Here is a 24,761-nt window from a genome sequence, read left to right as displayed (position 1 = left end):
CTTGGGGACTGGGCCAAAATCTACTATTAGAACACTTTCACAGATCAAAGGGTGGGGCCAGGCAGGTGACAAGGTCTACTTTGCTTGCAATCTCTGACAAGAGTCAGGTTTCAAAAACATCAGAAATATTGTGCAAAGGAATTAAGCCTTTGAACCCAGATGCCAAGCCATGATCTCGGTCTTTCTCCACTGTCTCCAGAGTAGAGGCCCTGTGGGCATTCTTGTTCTACAGAGGCAGATTCTCCCAACCACACTACAGATTGGCCAGACCTCTTTGGACATCTGATTCCAACTGTTTGAGTAAATGAAAAACAAGTAACCACACAGCTACCCTACAGAGTTCCAGTAAATACATGATGGTGGTTCTCATGGTATGTGAGATGTCCAAGAGACCAAGGAGAACCATGTGCCTTCACAAAGAACAGTTTTGTGAAAGACAATCCAAACCTCCTTTACAAGCTGGGCATGGTGGTGCATGCCTATAATCCCAGTAACTGGGGAAGCTGAGGCAGAAGGATTGCAAATTTGAGGCCAGCCTGGGAAACTTAGCAAGATCCTGTCTCAAAATAAAAAAAATAAGAAGGGCTGGGGATATAGCTCAGTGGTAGAATGTCCCTGGGTTCAACCACCAAAAATAAAATAAAAATAAAAAAATTTAAAGGTCTGGGTTCAATCTCTAATACTGCCCCTGCCACCCCCGCTGCCCCCACACCCAAAAATCCAATCAAGAAAACAAACACCTCTTTTATGGCTCACTCTTCCATTGAGCACAGAGCCTGGCAAGTAGCAGGCCCTGTAAATAATGGCGGCTGGTTTGGCTGGTTGGCTGTTAGGTTGGTTGATTGGCTAAATCACAAGAGTGAAGTCACATTTGCTTTGTTGATAGCTTCTAGTCTCTAAAGCAACATCCCTTCTTGATCCTTCCCCACCCAGCCTCTCCCTCCCTGCATACCCACCTGTAGAGGCAGATTGGGAATGAGGCAAGTCACCCCAAAGCCCACAAGCAGCAGGTTTGTAAAGGCAAAGGCCCGCATGGCATTGGTAACCTTCTGGATCTGCCGGTCTCGCTTCTTCTTCTTCTCACCTCTGTGGAGACGGAGCATATGCTGGAACTGGGAGGGTCCCTGGAGGAAGGTGGGCCTTCCCCAGAAGGCAGGCCTTGGGAGTCCCAGCATGTGGACTGATGCAAGACTCACAGGCCACCCAAGCACATCTCAGGGACTGTGTCAGGGCACTAGGGACAATCCCTGATCCACCTTCTCAACTGAGCCCCGAGTGTGAACATCAGTGGAGAGGGTCAGATTCGAGAAGGTGGCCCTCACACATGACCCTGCTTCACTGAAGACTGAGCACAGATGATGGGGGGGAGGGATGTGCCCAGTGAGGATGCAGCAAAGCCCCACTGTACCATTGGCTTTGAGTGCACCCAGATCTCACAGGAAACTGGGGATCAGCCAGATAATAAGCCAAATAAGAGAGTGAGTGGATTTCCCCTAGGGGGACAGAGAGGGTGAAGGGGAAATAAACATGTAGCAGATGGAACCAGGATGGGCACAAATAACCTCTTGGCTGTCAGACCTGACCTAGATAACAACATTCTCTGTAATTATTTCCTGGTGAATTAACTATTACGGAGTCCAGTCTCCCCACCCACACCTACACTCCATGGATGATCACACATCTAAGAAGAACCAATGCCGGGGCTGGGGTTGTGGCTCAGTGGTAGAGTGCTTGCCTCCCACATGTGAGGCACTGAGTTCAATACTCAGCACCACATAAAATGAATAAAATTTTAAAAACAACTAAAAAAAAAAGAATTAAAAAAAAAAAGGAACCAATACCAAGTGCTCAAGGATTTGCCAGGAAGTCCCAAGGCCCACCACTTCCTAACTATGTGACCTCAGGCAAACAACTCAAACTCCCAGCTTCAGTTCTCTGATCTGTGAAACGGGTATAACGCTGGAATACACCTCCCTGTGGTGAGGTGAGGCTTAACTGAGGTATTGTGTGTTAAGTGCTTGGCGCTGGGCCTGATACAATAAACAGCAGCTTATTATATTAAGGTGGAGTCACAGAAGATGGCATTTAACTCATCCTCTGATCTTAGAGCCCAACCCTTCCATAAAGTAGGGCCCCAGCACCTTGCTTAATCCTCCCAATCATCAACAAGTCTATTAATATATTGGTTATAGCAGCTTTCTACTCAAACTGAGTAGAATAAACCCTGTGGGCAAGATGGCCCCATAGTGCTATTTGTGCCAAGGATCTGAGGGCCATCCTGGGGCCAAATAGTCTTCCCTCTGATTTCTTTCCTGCTTTGGTCAAGCTTGGTGCCTCCAAACTTTAGCATACCAAAGAATTTCCATAAAGAGGTGGAGGACCTGAATGTGCACCAGGCTGGCCGCATGAGTGCCTTTAAGGAGTTTCAAGTCCACAGAACATACTCCTCTCTTGCTGTCCTGCTGCCTAAAAAATTGAATCCCTCACCCTGTTCCTGCCTAACACGTGACTTGATGAGCTTTCTCCAGGGGTTGAGCAGGGCTGTGGCTCTGCCTACGCACTGGGTGGTGTCTTTCTCCTCAGGCTCCTCAGAGGCATCTTCGCACTCCTTCAGCCTCCAGTCCATGATGTAGCCGATAACGGGGGCAGTCAGCAGGCACAGCAGCTGGAGCGCGCCAAAGATGGAGGTATAGAGGGCGACTAGGGAGGAAGAAGTTGTGTCACAGGAGCTCCTGCACAGAGCCCCAGGGGGCAGGCTGAGAGGGACTTGGGAAGGGACTGGTACCCACAGGTCCTTTTGGGGTCTGCCCCAGGGCCCCTTTGTCACTGCAGGTCTTGGGGGGAGCCCAGAGACAGTCTCTGAAACCAAAGGTGGAGCAAGAGGCAGTTCACTAGATTTTCTGCTCCAAATCCTCTGTCTATTTCCCAGAAATAGCTAATAAAATACAGTATGTCACAATGATCCCCTCACCAGAAGTTCCAGGAAGTCACTACGACTCAGGAACCACAAAATTACCAATGTCCATGACTGAGTCTTTGTGTGTGACTGGTCATTAGTTTTCTGCTTCTAGGACTAAACCAGGAAGGCACCACTCACGTAGACTGTGACATAAAGGCTTTCATCAGCAAGACTTAAAATTATGGAGAGTGGGGGCATGGTTTCAGGGAAATAGCTGAAAGTTGATTGCCCAGTCCTCGCCCCCATCCCAAAAGGGATGTAGGGAGTTCAAGGTGAGAAATCTCCCTTTGAAGAGAGACTGGTGGGGAGGGTGTTGCAATGTTCCCTGACAGCCCCCTGCTTACCCGTGGCCATCACTGCATTGAGAAAGCAAAGGTGGGAAAGCAGAAAAGAGAAAGGTTAGTGGTAGGAAAGGCAATGCCCTTAGGAGAAGATGGGGAAGGAGGCAGGCTAGCACTCACACACCACTTCCCACCAAGACCCGCTCAGAGGAGACTGCAGCAGACTCCCTGCAGCGGATCTGGGAGCAGGCCCAGCCCAGGCGCCTGCTGACATTTTCCTGTCTGCCGGTGCCTCATCACAGGCAGGCTGGTGAGTCAGGCCTGTGGTGCTGGCTGAGCAAAGTGATGGGGAAGTGATGTGCTATGTGCGGAAGGCCTGGCAGAATCAGGGTCCCCCACTGTCCTGTGACCCTGTGGGAATGCTGCTCTGTCACATTACCTCCTACTGCACTCAGAGTGAAGGGTCAAAGAATCCACCCAGACAACCAGTCAAGCCACTTGACACCAGGTTCTCCCCTAGACAGCCAGAGCTCGTCCTTATGCCCTACCAGCTCCCTGACCCTGTGGCAGCCTCTCTGGGAAAAGCAGGGCTGTAGATGTTGGGTTCCAGAGGGACACAATGGGGAAGACCAATGCCTTGTCTACCATAGGCCAAACTTCCTCTACTTCTTTTTTTGGGACTAGGAATTGAACCCAGGGGCTTATACATACTAGGCAAAATTGAGCCACATCCAAGCCCTGGTGATTTTTTTTGGGCAGGGTTGGGTACTGGGGATTGAACTCAGGAGCACTCAACCACTGAGCCACATCCCCAGGCCTATTTTGTATTTTATTTAGAGACAGGGTCTCACTGAGTTGCTTAGCACCTCACTTTTTGCTGAGGCTGGCTTTGAACTCCCAATCCTCCTGGCCTCAGCCTCCGGAGCTACTGGGTTTACAGGCATGCACCACCATAGCCAGCTCATTACACATTTTTTGCACACACTATTCAGTCCTTCCCACCTTTGCTTTACTACCAGACTCCCATTTCACAGCGGGAACAGTGTTATCTAGTTCCTTTTGCTATCTTTTGCCTTTGTTAAAGCAGGATTTCTAACCCTAGTTATAGATTGGTATTTTGTTCCTTACAAGGCCTATGGTGTCTTCCCCTTGGTTAAAAACAAGTAAACCAACAAAAGAAAGTTGCAAGCCAGTGAGACTGCCAATAAAAAGGATTTGCCGAATGTGTTTGTCCCGCTCGGGATGACTAAAGCTGACTCAGCTCAGGCCCTGGGGAAGTACTGACTTTCTTTGTAGGAGCAAACCCTCTAATCAGCTGAAGACCTTCGCGCTGTTTTCGCGTGGATTATCAGTTCTGCTTCCCGGAGTTAACAAGCCTCAACTGGATTACGATGCTCCCAGGAAATCTTTGCCTTCCTGTTTCACCCATATAGGGTACAGATTCCAGTGTGCACCCGACAGTCTCCACCCAGGACGCTGTCCTCCCCCTTGACCCCCAGAGGCTCCACACATTGAGACTGCAGTCTCCTGGGGGAATTCTATGTGGGGCTGGATTTGCTGGCTTTCAGTGTCACTCAGGTGGAGGACACTGCAGTGTTTTCATTTACAGACACGTCCTCAGCCCTCCCCCACCTGCACTGGAAAACATACACCCCATGCCCTAAACACATGGAGCTATTTTGGTCCTTCCCTCCCTCCTAAACTGGGAAACCCTGATGGAGACCTGAAAGAACAGTCAGGGCTGGCTGTGGTGAAATAGCTCTGACAGCAAACAGCCACAGGCACTGCCATTTCAGGCCCTTCTGGTCCAGCTCTGCCTAACACATTCCAGGAGGTGGTTGTAGGGCTTGACTAGCCGGGGGCAGTGAATGGCACTCTTGGGGCACCTTCCCCAGTTGTTGTGCAACTGAGGTCCAGGGGACACCTACCTGTCTTCTGGTCGCCGCTGACCAGGAACTCGAGGATGCTGTTCATGGCCCCCATATAGAAAATGAGCCGCAGCTGTGTGACGCACATGGTGACCAGACTGAGCAGCAGGATGGGGCTGAACACACTATGCATGAACGAGGGGGCCGCTGTGGGGAAAAGGTACAGGGCTCAGGGCTGAGGCACGCAGCCCACTCACCACCCAGCTTGGTGGGAGGTCTGAAGGGAGGCCCAATGTGCTGACCAAGTCACTCCATGTTGGAGGCAGGCAGGGGGAACTAAGGAAGAGCCCGGTGGGGTTCACGGTGCTGGAGCTGGAGCTGGGCAAAGCCCTCAGCTCTCTGAACTTTACTGTGCCCATCTGTGAAACTGGGCAGATGGTACTACCAACCCTTCTGGGATGAAGTGAGAATTTAATGAGATGATACCCACAGAGTCTCAGTTAGTACTGGCCCCAGTCAAGTGGGTGCTGGAACTGTCACCTTCAGTTTTGAACTGGCAGCTCCTTCCAGTCACCCAGGGCATAGACACTGATGTCTCAGGCAGACCTGGAGGGTGGAGCCATGCGGTGGGTACCTGCAGCATCTGGCTGGCACTTCACCTCCAGGTCGACAGTGGACAGGCACAGCTTGTGGCCCTCCTGCAGTGCCGCCTGCTCCTTGGCGCTCCTCATGGAGCTGCCCACGCTCAGGCGGCGTCCCACAGTGGTCACCTGCTTGTAGAACTGTTTCCCTGTGATCTTGTGGTCAAAGCCCAGCCAGCTGAACTTGATCTTCACCCTGGAGGCCACGGGATAGTATCTGTTGGTGCTATCCAGGACCCTGGCTGGCATGAGGGTTGGGACAGAAAGCATGTAGACTTACGAGTAGTCCATGTCTTCTGGCCCTGGGAAGGGCTCCAGCGGCCAGTTAAAGAAGCAGTTGAGGAAAACCAGCCCAGAGCAGCCGGCCCAGACCACAAGAATGATGATGAAAGAGGCACCTGAGTCGTAGATGAGCTGTCAGGCACAATGGGGTGGAGGTGGGAACAAAGGGACAGAGTCAGAATGGGCAGTGGGCACCTGGAAGCCCCTGTTCCCATGTGCTGAGCTGCAGGAGGAGGCACAGCCCCGTCTGCCTGGTCAATTGGTCATCCAAAACCCTGCATTCCAATAATCCCAACTTGCCTGGCCCTGGCATGTCATTAACCCCTTGTGCCTCCAACTTGGACCAAAGGTCGTCACCTTGGAGAGGCCTTTGCTGACCACCCCATCACTGTCACGTCTGCCTCAGTGACTCTCAGAGAGCAGCCTGGATGAGATGATTGCATTGCTTGATGAATTTACTTGTCTGCTGTTAGTTCAGCTCCATGAGGACAGGAAGCTGCTGATCTTGTCCACTGAAGCATGAACAAGGTAGCTTTGAAGCATACATGTGTTAGGTGCACAGATGAATGCATCTCCCTGGGCTCTTCTGTGAAATGGGTGTGATGCTGGCACATGTCCTTAAAGCATTGTGTGGTAGGTAGGTGTGAGCCTGCCAAAGTGCTGAGCATGCTAGTGGTTACTACTGTGAGTACCATTTATTTCCAGTGTCTACATGAGATTCCCTAAAGTACTGGCACACAGCTGCCCAGCTACAGCTGCCCAGGAAGGAGGCCAGCAAGTAGACACCAAGAAAAGGTGGAGGAATTTGTAGGCTCTTCCACCATCCAGGAGCAAAAGAATCTCCAAGTCCACAGGATGGCTGGTCCTAAATTTCCACCTCCTACCACCTTGGTTCCCAGGTGACCAGTCCACATCTGTAACTGCCTCCCCTTGTCAACAGTAGCCCCCACTCCACATCCCTAAAGAGTGGGGCTTTGACTTAGTCCTGATGCCAGGGGAGGTTAGAGTCCTTGCTGAAGCCCTGACAGAGCAACATGATTTGGGGAGGGAACTTGGGCTCGTAGGCTGTGAGGTGTTGGCTTCATCCTGACCCCATGTGACTTCCACAGACATAGAATCCTGCCCGGGAGGGAAACAGCTGAACCAACTTGGCCAAGAGCAGAGCTCTGGCTAATGGGGAGCAACAGCCCAACAACAACAGGCTTGGGGGACTCGGGACCGGAGGGAACTCACCCACCCTCCTTTCCCTAACCCAGTCTGTGGTCACACACTATAGTGATATGCTTGAACCTCCTGTCCCCCAGAGCCCAGGGGTTTTATTTTCTTATTCCTGTGGTGCCCAGGTGCATCCTGCCCAGGTGCGAGGGGTGGAGAGGGGCCTTCCCCAGTGCCAACAATGCCTTCTCTCTTCAGAGAGGGTTAAGGAGCCTTGGGGGAGGCCTCTGTACATACACTAGCACAAAGTAAACGAACTGCAGACCCACACCCTTACCTTGATTCCTGGGAAGGTAACTGCGGAGGAGGCATAGGATCCAATCATCAGGGCAATAAATGTGGACCGAAGGTCGCCGAACATGTTGGGCAGCTAAGAGGATGGACAGGGAAGGTTTAGGGGAAGGAATGCAAAGCCTAGAGAGTGTCAGCACCAACCCTCACCTGCTCCGCTCCCAGATAAGCCACAGGGTAATCCAGGGATGATTACTATCAATTGCAATTTTTTCCTTTCTGCACTGAGGTGGATGAGAGGAGAAAAGGAGAATTTAAAAAAAAAAAAAAAAAAAAAAAATTGGGCTGGGTGTGGTGAAGCATGCTAAGACAGGAGGATCACAAGTTCAAGGCCAGCCTCAGCAACTTAGCAAGGCCCTCAGAAACTTAGTGAGACCTTGTCTCAAAATAAAATATAAAAAGGTCTGGGTGGCTCAGTGGCAGAGCACCCCTGGGTTCAAACCCCAGTACAAAAAAAAAAAAAAAAGCTTCAAGTGTAAAGAGATGGTTGTTTGTCTTTTGGGGCTGGGCAAGTATCCCCCATCTCTGCCCCTGGCACAGGCCAGGGGCCTTCTCGTCTTTTCAGGGTTACATTGAAATGGCCAGAGAGCAGTTATGAGCCTCAGGCATCCCTCAAAGGGAGAAAGCCCGTTAAAAATAAGAATCTATTTGGGGATAAGAGCATCACTTTATAAATAAAAATATCAGAGTCCCAGAAGGACCAGATGTCAGCAAAAGCTGCTTTTGGTTTTGAGAGAGTAGGTTTCTGGAAGGTGCCAATCAGAATTCTATAGTTCCCTCAGGGCTAACAAGAAAACCAGCCTAGGTTCCTGGTTCTGAATTTCTAAGTACAAATAGAGGATTCTCATTTGTACTGACATCCTACCCTAGCGATGGGCACTGGAGAAGGCTAATGGTTGGAAAGGCTCAAGTCCTGTGTTATGGCAGCTCACACTGGGTGCAGGGCAAGAGAGGGCCCATTGAACATGACTTCAAGGCCCAGCCCACAGTGATTCTGTAGAAAACCAGGCATCGTAAAATGCTACAGTCATGAATTCAGACAGATCTGGGGCAAAGTACATCCTCCCAAACAACTAGCCATAGCTTTTCTTCTCCAACCTTAGGAGAAACTGCAATGCAGTAGACTCACACCCACAATGTCCCTGGCACTTTGGACACTCTTCTGATAGTTATGCCATCCAATTTCATTGAATTCAGGTTGCTTCCATGGATGAAAACTATATATTCCTCCTCCACTTTTGTCTTGAATCATTTTTGTTTGATCATATATGGTTACTGCAATCTAAATCATTGCTGCTGAATGGAGATAGCTGGAACTTGGTTATATGCCTGCTCCTCACCATTTCTACTTTTTTCCCCCCACAAATATAAATGAGTAATGGACATTATCAAAATTTAAAATTCTGGGTTGGGCTAGGTGCGATGGTGCACGCCTGTGATCCCAGCAGCTCAGGAGGCTGAGGCAGAAGGATCATAAATTAAAAGTCAGCCTCAACAATTTAGTAAGGCCCTGTCTCTAAATAAAATTTTTTTTTTTTAAAAAAGGGCTGGGGATATAGCTCAGTGGTTGAGTGCCCCTGGGTTCAATCCCCAGTACCCCCAACCCCCCAAAAAAATTCTGGGTTGGGGATATAGTTCAGTAGTAGAGTACCTACTAAACATGAGGACCTGGGTTGAATCCCTAGCACTGCAAACAAATAATAAATAAATAAATAAATAAATAAAATCCCATGCTTCAAAGGACGCCATTGAAAAAATAAAAAGCCAGGATGGGGATGTGATTCAGTGGTAGAACATTTGCCTAGCATGTATGAGGCTCTGGTTTGATCCCCAGTAATGCAAAAAAAAAAAAAAAGTAAAAAGAATGCACAGAATGAAAGAAAATTTTTACAAAAATCAGATACATGATTAGGGACTTGTATTTAGGATATATAAAGAACCCCCATAACTAATAAGAAAAACATTTTTAAAATGGGCAAAGGAGCAGGTATGGGGGTGCATGTCTATAATCCCAGCCGTGAGGTTGAGGCAGGAAGATCCCAAGTTCGAGGACAGCCTGGGCAACTGAGTGAGGCTCTGCCTCAAAATAAAAAATAAAAAAAGGACTTGGGGTGTACCACAGGGAAGAGTGCCCTTGGGTTCAATCCCCAGCACCTCAGAATTAACAAGAAGAAAAGCAAAGGATGTGAACAGACGTTTCTCCAAAAAAGATATACAAATGGCCAAAAAATAACAGGAAAAAATGTTCAACATCAGTAATCACAGAGAAATGCAAATCAAAACCACATGAAATACCACTCGATCCCCACTATGGCCATAATAAAGTCAGATAGTACGTGTTGGTAAGAATGTAGAAGGACTGGAATTCTCCTGCACTTGTAGTAAGAAACAGTACAGTCACTTTGGAAAACAGTCTGGCAGTTTTTAAAACAGTTAAACACAGTAGATACACAAGCCAAAAGTTGACTCCTAGGTTCATACCTTAGAAAAATAAAGATATATGTTCACACAAAAACTTGTATGTCAATGTTTACAGTAGCATTCCTTATAATAGGCAAAAATGAGAACAACTTGAATGTCCATCAGTGAATGAATGGGATAACAAACAAATCTGGTATATTCGTCAATTTTTTTTTTTTTTTTTTTTTTTTGGTTTGGCTGGTTTTTTATACTAGGGATTGAACCCAGGGATGCTTCAAAACTGAGCCACATCCCCAGTCCTATTTTATTTTACTTAGAGACAGGGTCTCACTAAGTTGCTCAGGGCCTCTCTAAATTGCTGAGCCTGGCTTTGAACTTGCAATCCTCCTGCCTCAGACTCCTGAGTTACTGGGATTAAAGGCATGCACCACTGTATCCAACTTCATCAATAGTATTTGGTCATAAAAAGGAAAGAAGTACTGATGTATCCTAAAAACATGGATGAACCTTGAAAACATAATGCTAAGTGAAAGAAGTCAGACACAAAAGACCACATATTATATGATTACACTTATATGAATTGTCCCCAAATGGGCAAATCCATAGAAATAAAGATTAGTAGTTGCCAAGGCCTGGGAGGTAAAGAGGGAGGGACAACTTATGGGTACAGGGTTTCTGTCTGGGGTGATACAGTTGACTGTAGTGATGAATGTACAACTATATAAATATATTAAAAAGCAAAGAATTGTACACTTTAGGTCAACTGAATGGTATGTGAACCACATGTCAATATAGCTATTAAGAAAACAAGACCCAGAGGCTCCGGAGGCTGAGGCATAAGCATTGTGAGTTCAAAGCCAGCCTCAGCAACTTAGGGAGGGCCTGAGCAACTTAGTGAGACCCTGCCTCAAAAATAAATATAAAAAAAGATCTGGGGATATGGCTCAATGGCTAAGTGCCCCTGGGTTCAATCCCTGGTACCAAAAAGAAAAGAGAAAAAAAGAAGAGTAAGAGTAAGGTATCCCAGGATTAAAAATGAACAGGAATGAATCTATAGTATGTGACTGACTAAGCCACCTTACAGAATGAGGCTTGGGAGCCCACATAAGCTCCCCACAAATTTCTAGCACACACAAAAAGTCCCTCCCAGCCAGGTATGGTGGCACACACTTATAATCCCAGAGATTCTGTAATTCTAGGGACTCAGGAGGCTGAGGTAGGAGGTTTGCAAGTTCAAGGCCAGTCTAGGCATTCAAAAGACCCTGTCTCAAAATAAAATAAAAAGGGTTGATGATGGCATAGCACCCCTGGATTTGCAAAACAAAACAAAACAAAAAACCAAAACTCTTCCCTTGAAGAGTGGGTCCTCTGTTCCAGGCTTCTCAGGAAGGATCAGAGAGGGGAAAGGGAGAGGCAGTGCAGACAGAAGAGATGTGACGTGCTCATGTGTGCCAGACACACCCAGGCGAGCATGAAAGGTGCCAAACTGCATTCTCTGCACACCTGCCTTCCAGTTATGCTGCAGTTCAAAGGACAAGCCCAGTTCCTGAGCTCACATACTTGGGCTGGTCCATGCTGGTCACACCAGCAAAGCAGCTTTGTAAGGGGACATCCTGAGGCCATATCCACCTCAGGGAAAATCCAAAGATTAGGTCTATGGGGAAAGAGGGAACTGTTCCTGCCTGGGATTCCACTCCAACCAGCACAGATAAAAAGAGAAAGGGATCAAAAAAGGCTTAGAACCCAACCAGAAAAACAGATGGAGGCCAAGAGCCTAGACTTTGGTGCAGAGTTAAGCCAGGTGAACATTCTTTTCCTTGAGAATGAATATATGTGCACATAGCTATTGTTTCCTTGAGGTAAATTCCCCAAAGTAGACTCACCTCTGGGCACAAACTTTTCAACAGGGACAGAGAAATACTTCAAAAAGCAGACAGCAAAGTTGCCATTTTCTTTCTACCCTTTAATCTGAAGCTGCCTTAACCTTCACCCAGGCTAGAGGCCAACAGAACGCCAGCATGCAGCCCTACCCGGATCTTCTGGATTCTTTTTCTGGTACTAGACCCAGGGAAGAACAGAAACCTGGGAGAAAAGACTGATTTTCCACCTGTCAGCAGGTGAAACTGTTGCCCTCAGGCTTGAACAAAAACAGCAACTTTCTAGTTGCCCTTCCTGCTGGTCAGCCTTCCCCTGCCTGGAACATTCTTATCAACACCATGAAAATTCTCCCCATGTTATTTTGGTCAGAAGGACCATACCTAGGAGAGAACAGAGCCTCAGGGAAAACCACACCCATACAGTTTCCCACCAATACATACATCTTGTATTTTAAACTATGACTTTTTTCCTGATTAGAAAAGCAATTGGATGTCTGTTTTGAAACATTTGGAACAAAATATGTACATAAACAATTAAGTAAAAGTCACCCTCATAGAGACACATTACTATTTTGATATATATTTCTCTTTAACTTTTCCTACTAGTACCTATAAATTTTTAACATAACTGGGAGTACGTGGAACATATTTTTCCTTTTTCTTGCAGCACTGGGGATTGAACCTGGGCATTTTACTACTGAGCTACATCCCCAGTTCTTTTTTATTTATTTATTTTTTATTTTGAGACAGGGTCTCCCTAACTTGGTCAGCTGAGGCTGACCTCAAATTTGTGATTCTCCTGCCAAGTAGTTGAAACTATGCGTAGGCACCACTGCTTCTGTCACAACCATTATTTTCGTAAGGTAAATTCCCAGAAGTAGAATCATTGCAAAATGGAAAACACATTTTTTTTTAAGGATCTGTGCTACTTTATGTCGAACAGCCTTCCAGAAGACTTGCTACCAACCAACACTCTAACCAGCAATGCCGCATGGTGTCTATTTCATCAAAGTCACTCCAATGTTGTGTTATCTTTATTTTTAACATTTGCTGCTCTACTGGTATTCTCGGGTTTTCAGTTGTTTTTTTGTTTTGTTTTGTTTTGTTTTGCTTTGCTTTTTGGTGTGTCTGTGTGGGGTTGGGGACTGAACCCAGGGTTTCTTGCAGGTTAGGTAAGGACTCTATCTGAGCTATACTCTTAGCTCTTTGTTTAATTTTGAGAGTCTCACTAAATTGCACAGGCTGGTTTGAACTTAAAATCCTTCTGCCTCAGCCTCTAGAGCAGCTGGAATTATAGGTGTACACCCAGTATCCTTGTTTCAAAATCCATTTCTTGGAGCGGTGTAGCTTAGTGGGGGAGTATTTGCTTGGTATGCACAAGGGCCCTGGGTCTGATCATTAACAATGACAAAAAAAAAAAAATCCATTTATTTGTATATATGAATAAACTTAATCAATGACTGATATCTGCTTCAAAATAATCTGGATGATGGGTGGAGTTACAAATGAAACAAGACTGGCTATAAACTGACAATCACTGAATTGCAAGATGGGCACAGGGGGTTCATTATACTGTACTCTCTAAAACCATGTATGCTTAAAATTGTCCATAATTAAAAAGATAGGATGAGCTGGGTGTGGTGCATGCCTGTAATCCCAGCTACTCAAAAGACAAAAGAATCACAGGTTTGAGACCAGCCTGGGCAATGTATCAAGACCCTGTCTTAATGGCTGCAAGCTCATTCTCTTGACACTCAGTGCAAACAGATTATGTGTTTTTAAAATCTACTCTCAAAAAGATTAAAAAATAGTTTTCCTATTTTAAAAATTAAATTGTAAAAAGTTTACTTCTTTTGGTGGAGGTGGGGAAGTCAAGCAATTTTCTTTTGTCAGCTATCCAAGAAGACTCTGGAAATGCATTTGAAAAGCTGCCCCATCTCATCGAGGCAGATTAGCTAATAAGGTTTGGCAGTCACGATGGATATTCAAGGTATTCCTTTCATCTGTCCTAAAGCTGTCCTGAGGCTTGTTAATCCAAAGTGTGGCCCCTGACCCCCAGCACCAGTGTGGCCAGAGTGTTTGATAAGAATGTGGACACCCGAGTCCTTCTCTGTTCCTACCTAATCTGAATCTACAAAGTAACAATGTGTCTGTGATTCAAATCTCAGTAAAGTCTCCAAGTTCTATAAGAAAGACAAGACATTCTACAATGTATGCCTCAGGATGTCTTCCCTAACTCTCTGTGATGAGAACTCAATTAAAGAACAAAAACACACCTGTAATCCTAGCGGCTTGGGAGGCTGAAGTAAGAAGGTTCTGAGTTCGAACCCAGCCTTAGCAACTTAGTGAGGCCCTGAGCAACTCGGCAAGACCCTGTCTCTAAATAAAACATAAAAAAGGACTGGGGATGTGGCTCAGTGGTTATATACCCCAGGGTTCAATCCCCAGTACCTAAATAAATAAATAAATAAATAAAAATAAAAACTAAAAACCCCACATGTACTTTACTTGGGAGTTAATTACCAAAAGAAGAATAGCCAGGCGATTCATGCCTATAACCCCAACAACTCAGGAGACTGAGGCAAGGAGGATCATGAGCTCAAAGCCAGCCTCAGCAACTTAGTGAGTCCCTAAGCAACTCAGCAAGACCCTGCCTCTAAATAAATAAATAAATAAAAATAAAAACTAAAAACCCCACATGTACTTTACTTGAGAGTTAATTATCAAAAGAAGAACAGCCAGGTGACTCATGCCTGTAAACCCAACAACTTGGGAGGCTGAGGTAGGAGGATTGCAAGTTCGAGGTCTCATCAATTTAGCAAGACTTTTTCTCAAAAAACAAAGAAACAAAAAACAACAGGTGAGGATTTTATAAAAAATAAAAAGGGCTGGGGATGTGGCTCAGAGGTTAAGCATCCCTGGGTTCAATCCCTGGTACCAAAAAAAAAGAACACAGCACTTATTTTGCTTCTGCTTCTTTATTTTTTTTTTTTCTGTCATCCTTTTTCTAGTCTCCACTTAGTTAAAACCTTCAACAGGAAGTTTATATTTATGAGGTACCACCTTCACAGAAAGAAAGTGGTGATGGAGGGACTCACAAAAGAGGTTCAACAGACGACTCCACTGAGCCACATTCCCAGCCCTTAAAAAACATTTTATTTAGAGATCCCAAGTACAAAGTGACACACCCACTTTCAGAGGTATTTTGGCAGTTCTTACAAAGATAAACTGAGTCTTTTTTGTTTTAAAAGAGTCCATTTTTTTTTAAGTTGTAGATGGACACATATTTATTTTTATGTGGTGCTGAGGATGGAACCCAGTGCCTCACCTGTGCTAGGCGAGCACTCTGCCACGGAGCCAGAATCCTAGCCCCTAAGCTGAGTCTTACTGGCAATTGTGCTCCTGCATATTTACCAGATGAAACTGAAAACTCGTGTCCACATGACAACCTACACATGGATGTTAATGATTTTATTCATAATCACCCCGACTTGGAACCAACCAGGGCATTCTTCATTCAGTAGGTGACTGGACAAACCAACCTGTGGTACAGCCATGCAGTGGAATATCATTTGGCAATATATGTATATATAAAAAAAAGAGCTAGTAAGCCTGAAGAGACATGGAGGAAATTTAAATGCACATTGCTAAGTGAAAGAAGACAATATGGTTCCAAATACATAACATTTTGGAAAAGGCCAAAGTATATAGATAGTAAAAAAAATTAGTGGTTGTCATGGGTTTAGGGTGGAAGGGGAGCATTAATAAGTAAAGTACAGGGAATTCTTGGGGTTATTAAACTATATTAAACTATCCTGAATGATACTGTAATGACAGACACATCATGAAATATTCACCAAAATTATAGGAAGGTGTAACACAGAGAATGAATGTTAGTGTAAACTATGGGCTGTGTGCAAAATATACTGATGCAAAACATTAATAATAGAGGAAATTGTATGTGAGGGATAGTAGGCATAAAACTATGTAATATCTGCTCTGCTCAGGTGTTCTGTTTTAAATATAAAATTGTACTAACAAAACAAAACAAACCCGGCCTTAAAAAGTACTAGAGGTATAGCTCAGTGGCCTTGGGTTCAATTCCCAGAACTACAGTAAATGAATAGATAGGATTTTTTTAAAAAGCATTTATCTTTTCTAATGACTGAACATTTTTCTCCACCTTTAAAAAAAAATTAGTCATTTTTACTTCATTTGTCTTTTTTCTCCCTATGGGAATATTAATCTTCCTATATTGATTTTGCACAGGTCCTTTATACACTGAAAACATTTACAATTTATCCATATACTACAAGTATGTTTTCCTAATTTATCATTTAACTTCCTCTTTGAAGTTAAAAATTCATGGTGTTATCTATCTATCTATCTATCTATTTATTTATTTATTTATTTTGTGTAGTACTGGGTGTTAGACCCAGGGTGCTCTACCACTGAGCTACATCCCTAGCTCTCTTTTATTTAACTATTTTTTGAGACAGAATCTCGCTAAGTTGCTTAGGGCCTCACTGAGTTGCTGAGGCTGGCCTTGAACTTGTGATCCTCCTGCCTCAGCCTCCTGAGTAGCTGGCATCATAGGTATGTGCCACCACACTCAACATAAATTACTTTTTAAAAAGGTAATACTAATTTGAGTTTTATCCTTTAGGTTGCTTCTCTCTCCCCCAAAGCTATCATACTTGCCAGAGGAGATTTCTCTCACTGGTTGTGCCCTGGAGTAGGCTGATCAAATTTCCTTACTATTAAGTAATAACAAAATATTAAAAACTACTCTTTTTAATACCTATTCTCTATTATCTTTAAAACTCTCAAAGCAACCATATAAGATAAATATCACTTATTCTTCTAAATTTAATGGGTATAAAACTTAAGAGCAAAGGGATTGCCTCAAACTGGTTAAGGTCAAATTTAGGATTCAAAGCAGGTCAAGGAAATGGTAGAGCCACCAGGCTACCCTGCCTCCCGGGAGCCTCACAGGACCTAACACACACTTCAGTTTGGGCTCCAAGGCAGTTCTCCTTACTTCTCACCCCTCTTACATGTTTCCTGTTGAGCATTCTGTCTGACTCTTGACCAATAGAGATTTCCTACGTTCCTTCAGACATTCCTTTTAGACCCATCCGCCTGCCCTCACCCACCGTTGGCCTTCCTTGGTTGACCTCTCCTATGGTCCAGGGCCACACCACCAAGTGATCTGCATTTGCCTGTGACTTCCTTGTTCCCTTCAGGTCTGGTCTCTTCCCTCACTGGTATGGCTGTCCCTCCTCGTTTGCTCACTCCTGCCTCTGCCCAGTCTCTGCTGCACACAATGGCTGCTCAGAGGCCATGGTAATGGAGTGGCGGCTAAGTGCTGAGCAGTGGCCTGGTGCGGCCTGAAGGGCCTGGCAGAGGGGAAGAAGAGGCTCTGCTGCCAAGAAGGAAGTTGGAGCCGTGCTGCAGTGACAGATGCCAGGGGAAACACTTGGCAGAAGCTGTTTCCTGACTCACAACCACACTCGCAGGTGGAGAATGCAGACCCTTCTCTGGGCTTTGGGGGGGTCTTCTCATGGCCACCCTGCTGCCTCTGCCCTTTTGGCCTGGGCTGCTGGTCTCACTCACAGGGGAAGCCTGTGATGACTCATTCTCTCTCGGCCCCTCTGCTGTACCATAAACAGGCCAGGCTGTGTGACCTACCCAGAGGGGAAAACAGCAGCTGCAGGCAGCCCCTCCCCGGCGTTCTGGCCACAAAGCATGGTCACTGGACAAGCGTCCCCAGAGGCCAGGGCCACAGAACAGAGAGAATGGACTGTGTCCTTCCTTGGAAAACTCTTAAGATGCCCAAGGTTATGTGCCTCTCTCCCCAGGATCCCCCAGGGCAGTCCACGGGGTTAGTGACAGGCAGGGACAGAGGGCCAAGTGTAGTGTTTCTGGCGCTGACTTTCCAAATCCATGGCCTCAAGTTCACCAGCCCTGGAGAAACACCCTGGTTTTCAGAGAGATGCCACACACAGTCTGGGTAGGTTCCAGAGCCAAGCAGTGGGTGGGGGCTGGCATTCTGGCCCTCGGGGCCCTTGCAGAGGTGAGCCTTGTCCTCAAGTGGCTGGTATACACACCCAGCATTCTGTACAACCTGTATAGGCCAGGATCCAGGTACCAGTCTGGACAAGCGGATTCAGCAAAGCTGGGCTATTTCCTAACAAACAACCCAGTGCCTCTCAGCACACGTTGCTGAGAAGGTCCTTGTGGTCACCTTTCCGCTCCACTGCTGAAGGGGCAGGGAAGGGAAACCGCCTTCCCCCAGTCATCTCCCTCCCTACCTGCCTGGTCTAGCCCTGCTGATGCCCCCACTGCACTTTCTGTCTACCCCTGCACATGTCACATGCTGGAGCAAACCCATGAGGTGGAACCTCTGATGGGCAAATTCTTCCCAAGCCCATGGCAATCAGCTGACTGCTTCAGGTTCCCAAGGCACAGACAGAAATGGAGAGCGGTTAAGAGCCCAAACTGGCCCCAGGCACCAGGAGTCCTGCCCACCTGGCACCTGGGCTCTCCAGAGTGAGTCAGGAAGCACTGTGGGACCTCCTGCTGGTGGCATTATAGGGGTCTACTGAGCGGGAATGCTGAACTCCCATCTCCTCATCGGGGCATCTGCTTCCCTGCACTTCTCTCAGGTATTTAAAGAGGATGTTTACTCCATTCTCTTTAAACTCTGAACCAATTCCCATGGGATCATTTCTTCCTCAGGTTTAAAGTCAGACTTCAATGAATCAAAAGGAAAAGCCCACAGAGAAATTCTTCCTGAAGGAGCCTGGCAACACTTTGTGCCCCCCTTTCTGTGAGCATTTCAGCTCAGAACTCCCCACCCCACCCGTACTGTCAGGGGTCAGAGTAATGAAGTGGAAAAGATATGTTCACAATTTTGGCTGCATCTACTCCCATCTCTAAGCAACCCAGGGCCTGGATTTAAGGGTGGCAGCCCAAAGACGCCACTACAGTCACCCAGCCAGTGTTTGTGCTCCAGCTGATGAAGCGAGTTAAAGGGTTAGACAAATGCAAGGCATTGAGCAAACAGACCAGAGTGTGCCACACCAGATGTCCAGGGGGAGGCTGGTGTTCTACATCACAGGGAGCATGCTGCGCCCATGGACTGGCCTGGCACCCTCCCTCCAGGATGCCACATGCTGCCCAGGACCCAGGCTGCAGTGACCTGGAACAGTGAGTCCTGATATTGGGCAGCCACCTGTCACTGATGCTCTTGCATTCTGGGTCTTAAAGGAAGAATCACACATGAACTGGGCACAGGGGTACACACCTGTAATCCCAGTTATTTGGGAGGCTGAGGCAGGAGGAGCTCCAGTTCAAGGCTAGTCTTGGCATTTAGCAAGATCATGTCACAAAAAATAAAATTCAAAAGGGGATGTAGCTTAGTGACAGAGTGCTTGCCTAGCATGTGCAGGGCCCTGGGTTCCATTCCTAGTACTCCCAAAACAGACCCATAAGCACAAACCTCTCAGGCTCTATGGGGAGGGCTATCAGTCATCTCTTCCCAGACCGAGAGGAAAAGGCATTTTGCCAACTTGGGGCCCCCTCTCCACCAATGGAGGTAATTGGTTGTCTTTATTTAAATTATACCCTATGTCACACAAAACCCCCGGGACTCAAAAAGTCCCCCAATTAGGATTTCCATAGCAACACATTGCCCCACATTCTCAGGTTGTCAAGGAGTGATTATCCATGGCCCTATCTATGGCAGTTGTAGGAATTTGATTTAGGAAGCTCCTAAAGGCAACCCTGAAGACTCCTTTGTCCCCAAAACAAGAACATGGGTGGGAGACACAAACAGAAAGCTCCATTGTGCTGCTAGCTCGGCATCTCTGGGAGCTGGTCCTGACAGTTCTGCTTTTTAAAGGCCTGGGCGGTGTCAGAATGAGATTCAGCTCTGCTCAGCAGAAGCCCTGGCCAGCCCAGAATGCTGCCCAGCACCTCCAGCCTGTCCTCACTGACCTGCTTCCCTTTCCCCTATTGGGGTCTATTCTCAGGGACTTCAGGCCTCATGGGAGGCCTTGAAGAATGGGGGAGTGTCCAAGGAGATCTCTCCAGGCAGGGAGAGAAGTGTGTGTGTGACTTTAAAAGTGCCTGGAAAGCTGGTCTGCACAATTAGAAGATGTGGGGGTGAGGAGAGGGTGTCAGCCCCTACCCTCAGGCAGGGAATAGTTATGTAGCAGTTTCTTGGAGACTCTAGACCAAAGGCTGCCAAACATTTTCCATACAGGGCCAGACAGTAAATATATCAGGCTTTTCAGGCCATATGGTCTCTGTCACGACTGTCTAACTGCCACTACAGCACGAAAACAGCCGTAGACAGTATGTGTATAAATGGCATGGGGAGGTCCACTAAAACTTTGCTTATAAAAACAGGCAGTGGCCTGTATTTGATATGAGGTGGTAGTGTGCTGACCTCCGCTCTAGATCCAAGAATGGGAACCATAGCTGTCTGCTTCCCTAGAACAGATCCCTGGTAACCAAACACATTAAATAATAAGCAGACAGTTATCTTGCCTGCTTGATGCCTACCCTAAGTAGGTGGCCTTTTACCTCCTCCCCATAGGAGAGCCAGGAGCTGACACATGCTCCTGACACAATCATCTCAGCCTTCACACAGCTCTGTGGGAGGATGAAGAGCAAGGTATACTCCCCTGGCCCAATGCCCCTCAGCAGCATCTACACAGCATTTCCTTGCAAACAATTTCAAGGGAGTGCACAGCCCTCCTGAAACTTATTCTTGAACCATGAAGAGGACTAAAAACCCTAAAGTAAGATCCCTTGCTCACACAGAAAGAACTGGCTCCTTTGTATCTGAAAGAGCTCTTACAAAGCATTTAAAAAAAAAAAAAAGGATTAAGAACTCTGCAGAAAAAAATAGACACAGAGAAGCAATTCACAGGAGATACAAATGACCAATAAAGAGGTGAAAGAATGCTCTGTCTCACTCATAATTAAAGACATTTTTAAAAAATTATGGTATATGACTTTTCACCAGGTCAGACTGGTTAAGAGAGTTAAAAGATTTAAAAGATGAACGATAGGATCTTGGAGGGAGATGTTGAAAAAAGCACTTTCAGACATTATGGTAGGACTGTATCCGTGTATATAATTTTTTTAGAAGACTATTTGATACACATATTAAATTTTAAACATGATAATACTGTGGCCCAGCAATTTCACTCCTGTAATCCTGTGGCTTGGGAGGCTGAGGCAGGAGGATTACAAGTTAAAGGTTAACCTCAGCACCTTAGCCAGACTCTGTCTCAAAAAAAAAAAAAAAAAACAAAACAAAATGAAACAAAACAGTAGCAATAAAGATAAAAAATTTTAAAAGACTGGGGATGTCACTCAATCCCTACTACAAAGAGAGAGAGAGAGAGAGAAAGAAAGAAAAGAGATACATAATGTAGGTTTGGGGGCTGGGGATGTAGCTTAGTGGTAGAGCACTTTGTCTAGTATATGCGAGGCCCTGTGTTCAGTCCCCAGCATTGACCCACACCCCCCAAAAAAAGAGTTATATAAACAGACATAGCTCAGTGGTAGAAAGCCCCTGGGTTCAATTCCCAGTACCAAAAAATAAAATATAATAAAAATATTTTGGACTGAGGATACAGCTCAGTGGTAGAGTACTTGTCTAGCATGTGTGGAACCCTGGGTTCAATTCCTAACACAACAAAATAAAGTAGAATAATAAAAAATAAGAATATTTTTACCTTATAATCATAAGAAATAAGAAAAAAGAACATGGGCCTATTAGTTTCTTCTAAGTTTTTTGGAAGACAACTTCAGAGTTCGCTTTACAGGCTTTTTTTTAAGGGGATTCACAGTATGGTACTTTTTACCTTCTTTTTTTGGCACGCTGATGGATTGAACCTAGGACCTTATGCATGTCAGGCAAGTGCTCTGCCACTAAGCTACATGCCTAGTCTCTCTTTATGTTATGCTTTATTATGATAAAGCATCTTTCTGTATTTTGGAACTTAAACTCCTCAAGTCCCAGGACCATTTCATTCTTCTATCCCTGAAATTCAGACTTGCCATTAACAGAGGCCTGTCGTGACTAAAACAATGGGGCAATGCCAGGTTTTTATTTTTCATCTTCATGAAAGTGCTGGTAGTTTTCACGCTAACCAAGAACAAATAGATCCATGACTCCTGTTTCACAATTTACACAACTTAATGGAATGTGTGTACTTCTGACATTGTGAACATATTTCTCTCAATTTTGACATTTGTTTTCCTCTGAGGATTTGAGAGAAAGGAAATGTATCTATTTTTCTTTTAAATCTACCTGCTTAAAAAATAAAAATAAAAATGCCCAAAATAGTACATAGTAAACCTCCCTGGCACCAGCAGAGGCAAAGCAATCAAGATCAAATCACCCCATATTTATGTGTGACACATACCCCAACACCAAGAGCATGCCCTGTGCCAGGTTTTTCTCACCTGAAACCAACTGCAAAGAACTTTTCATGTTCATGGACCTGGGCCCAGACAGTTCACCTCCCCCATCAGGACAGAGCTAGCAAGACAAGGGAGAGGGAGAGGAAGCGGGCACAGAGAAGAAACTGGGCCTGGCCTTTGACTCACACAGCCTGAGGGTGGGTCACAGAGATGCCAACACCTCTTCAAGATCCTACCAAACAACCAGAAGTCCCCAGAGCTCCCCCAAAGCAAAACAAAGGCCCTTCAACTGTGTGATTCCTGACTCACTGGTAGAAAGAGAAATCAGAGAAAAGAGTACACTGCAAATGATAATGGTAAGTATTATATATTAAAAACTTTTTTGGGGCTGGGGAGATAGCTCAGCTGGTAGAGTGCTTGCCTCGCAAGCACAAGGCCCTGAGTTCGATCCCCAGTACCGCAAAAAAAAAAAAAAAAAAAAAAAAAACTTTTTTGTGGGCTGGGGCTGTAGCTCAGTGGTAGAGCGCTTGCCTAGCACTGTGAAGCACTGGGTTCGATCCTCAGCACCGCATAAAAATAAATAAATAAAATAAAGGTATTGTGTCCATCTACAACTAAAAACATTAAAAAAAAAAAAAAAAACTTTTTTGTGCGTAAATTGAGGCAGGTGAGATCTCCTTGTTGGACAGAAGTCTCTGAAAAGTCTATCATCCTTCTTTCCCAGTGGCCAACTCTGAATGGCACTCTTGCCCAACCAGGTAAGCCAACAAAGATAGCTCCCTTCTCTCTGGGGAAGACTTCTTTGTTCTACTTTCTGTGTTTCTTTCAACTTGCACCTTTCTTTGTTCCCCATCTCAAAAAGAAGCACATTTTGTGGCATCCTGGTGCTCCCAGAAGGGGTTACTCAACATCCTGTGGAAATACCTCCCTCCAGTCAGGTTGTCTATGCCACGGCACTTGGAAAACTAAGAGGAAAGCCCAACAGGTACTCCTCTGAGTTTTTCAATCAATTCTAGAGAAAGGCAAAGGCTGAGGCTGGGGCAGTTCCAAGGGAGATTTGTGTTTTGGTCGCACAGTTAACCAGACTCCTGGACACCCTGGAGAAAGTAACCATGGAAAATAGAGAAAAAATGGGTGGCAGCCCTTTTTCTCCTTGAGTCTGTCTTCCCTGGGCACATGGCTAGTAAACTGCTCCCTCAGCACCACAGCCAAGGCCAGAAGGCAGAGGAGCCTTGCCCTGCTGTCTGCCAGACCTCCCAGCTTGGGAGACCATGGCTGGTTTGCTGTTAGGCCACTGCATGCACAATGTCTCAGTCGCTTGGGATGTCCAGGCATATGCAGGCGAATGGAAGGCAAGGAGGTAGAAATGAACAAAAGCTATCTCAAATTCACAAGCAGGGCTGGAGATGTGGCTCAGGGGTAGAGTGCCGGCCTAGCATGCAATAGGCCCCAGGTGTAACCACCAGCATCCCAAAACAAAAAACTAAAAAACAGCCAGGCGTGGTGATACACGCCTGTCATTCCCCCCAGCAACTTGGGAGGCTGAGGCAGGAAGATCGAAAGTTCTAGGTCAGCCTGGGCAACTTAGAAAGACCCTGTCTCAAAAACAAAAAAGGGCTGGGGATGTAGCTAGTGGTGAAGCACCCCTGGGTTCAAACCCTAGTACCAAAATAAAGAAAGAAACAAACAAATGAAAAGGTTCACAAGCAGATTATTGAAATAGATATCTATTTTTTTTTTTTAAATGAGTACTTACCGTTAATGAGGTGAAGGTCATGCACATTCCACCAAAGCCATTCAAAGCCAGGGCGATAAAGATGAGTACTGAGAGAGCTGTAGGGAAAGAGAGTCATAAGCAGGGACGCACAGTTGAGGTTCAGGGAGGCCAGAATCTGGCCCAGTGCCCCACTCAGAAGAGGGTCCCAATAAATGAGGCTGAACAAAGGACAAGCTGCTGGGGGTGAGTGCCTAAAACCTGGGAGCAGAACAGCCTCTTCCTCACCCTGCTCCTCTCGCCTACGTCATGGAGCTTGAGCTCTTGCAAAAGGTACACACCCATCCTCTCTTCTCCATTAACCTAGCAGCAAGCAGGAGGCCTAAAGGCACTGCTTCAATGAAACCAAAAATCTAGGTTCTTGAAAACCAGTAGATAAGCCTGGATAAGACTCTGATAAAATTCAGGTCAGATTTTTGGTGCCTGTTCTAAATGTTTTTCAATCAACAGCTTCATCTAAATAAAGATTGGGAACAGGTGGCTTCTAAGTCATCCTTAAAGTACTGGCCTGAGCTTCCTGAGAGGACTTAGCTCATGACTTCTCTCCATAGAGGACCAGGTCCCTGCAGCTGCCCTGGTTCTTAGAGCTCATCTCTCAGGTTGGCATCAGTGAGGCCATCAGGGACCAGCCTGGCTTGGTGATGAGATGGAAGCTTCACACTCTGGGAGCTCCTTGCAAATTTCTTTTTAGAATGATGACTTTCTT

The 24,761-nt window shown here is 46.0% G+C and overlaps 1 protein-coding gene across 3 annotated transcripts in view; it reads right to left on the bottom strand.

The window, feature by feature from the left end:
* The window catches only part of Slc43a2 (solute carrier family 43 member 2), a 45,638-nt gene that overhangs the window by 7,891 nt on the left and 12,986 nt on the right, over positions 1–24,761 (bottom strand). For 2 of the 3 annotated variants that reach the window (XM_047545074.1, XM_047545075.1), the window contains exons 5-12: positions 24,038–24,114; positions 7,524–7,616; positions 6,030–6,163; positions 5,743–5,945; positions 5,169–5,315; positions 3,304–3,315; positions 2,562–2,700; positions 957–1,086 (exon numbers count right to left, since the gene is read on the bottom strand). In XM_047545074.1, the coding sequence (XP_047401030.1) occupies positions 957–1,086; positions 2,562–2,700; positions 3,304–3,315; positions 5,169–5,315; positions 5,743–5,945; positions 6,030–6,163; positions 7,524–7,616; positions 24,038–24,114 (935 nt within the window). The remainder of the gene's footprint in view (positions 1–956; positions 1,087–2,561; positions 2,701–3,303; positions 3,316–5,168; positions 5,316–5,742; positions 5,946–6,029; positions 6,164–7,523; positions 7,617–24,037; positions 24,115–24,761) is intronic. The other variant, XM_047545076.1, reaches the window with a different exon arrangement.

Source organism: Sciurus carolinensis, chromosome 3 (assembly GCF_902686445.1).
Source record: "Sciurus carolinensis chromosome 3, mSciCar1.2, whole genome shotgun sequence".
NCBI classification, from domain to species: domain Eukaryota; kingdom Metazoa; phylum Chordata; class Mammalia; order Rodentia; family Sciuridae; genus Sciurus; species Sciurus carolinensis.
This window is presented reverse-complemented; position numbering and strand designations above follow the sequence as displayed.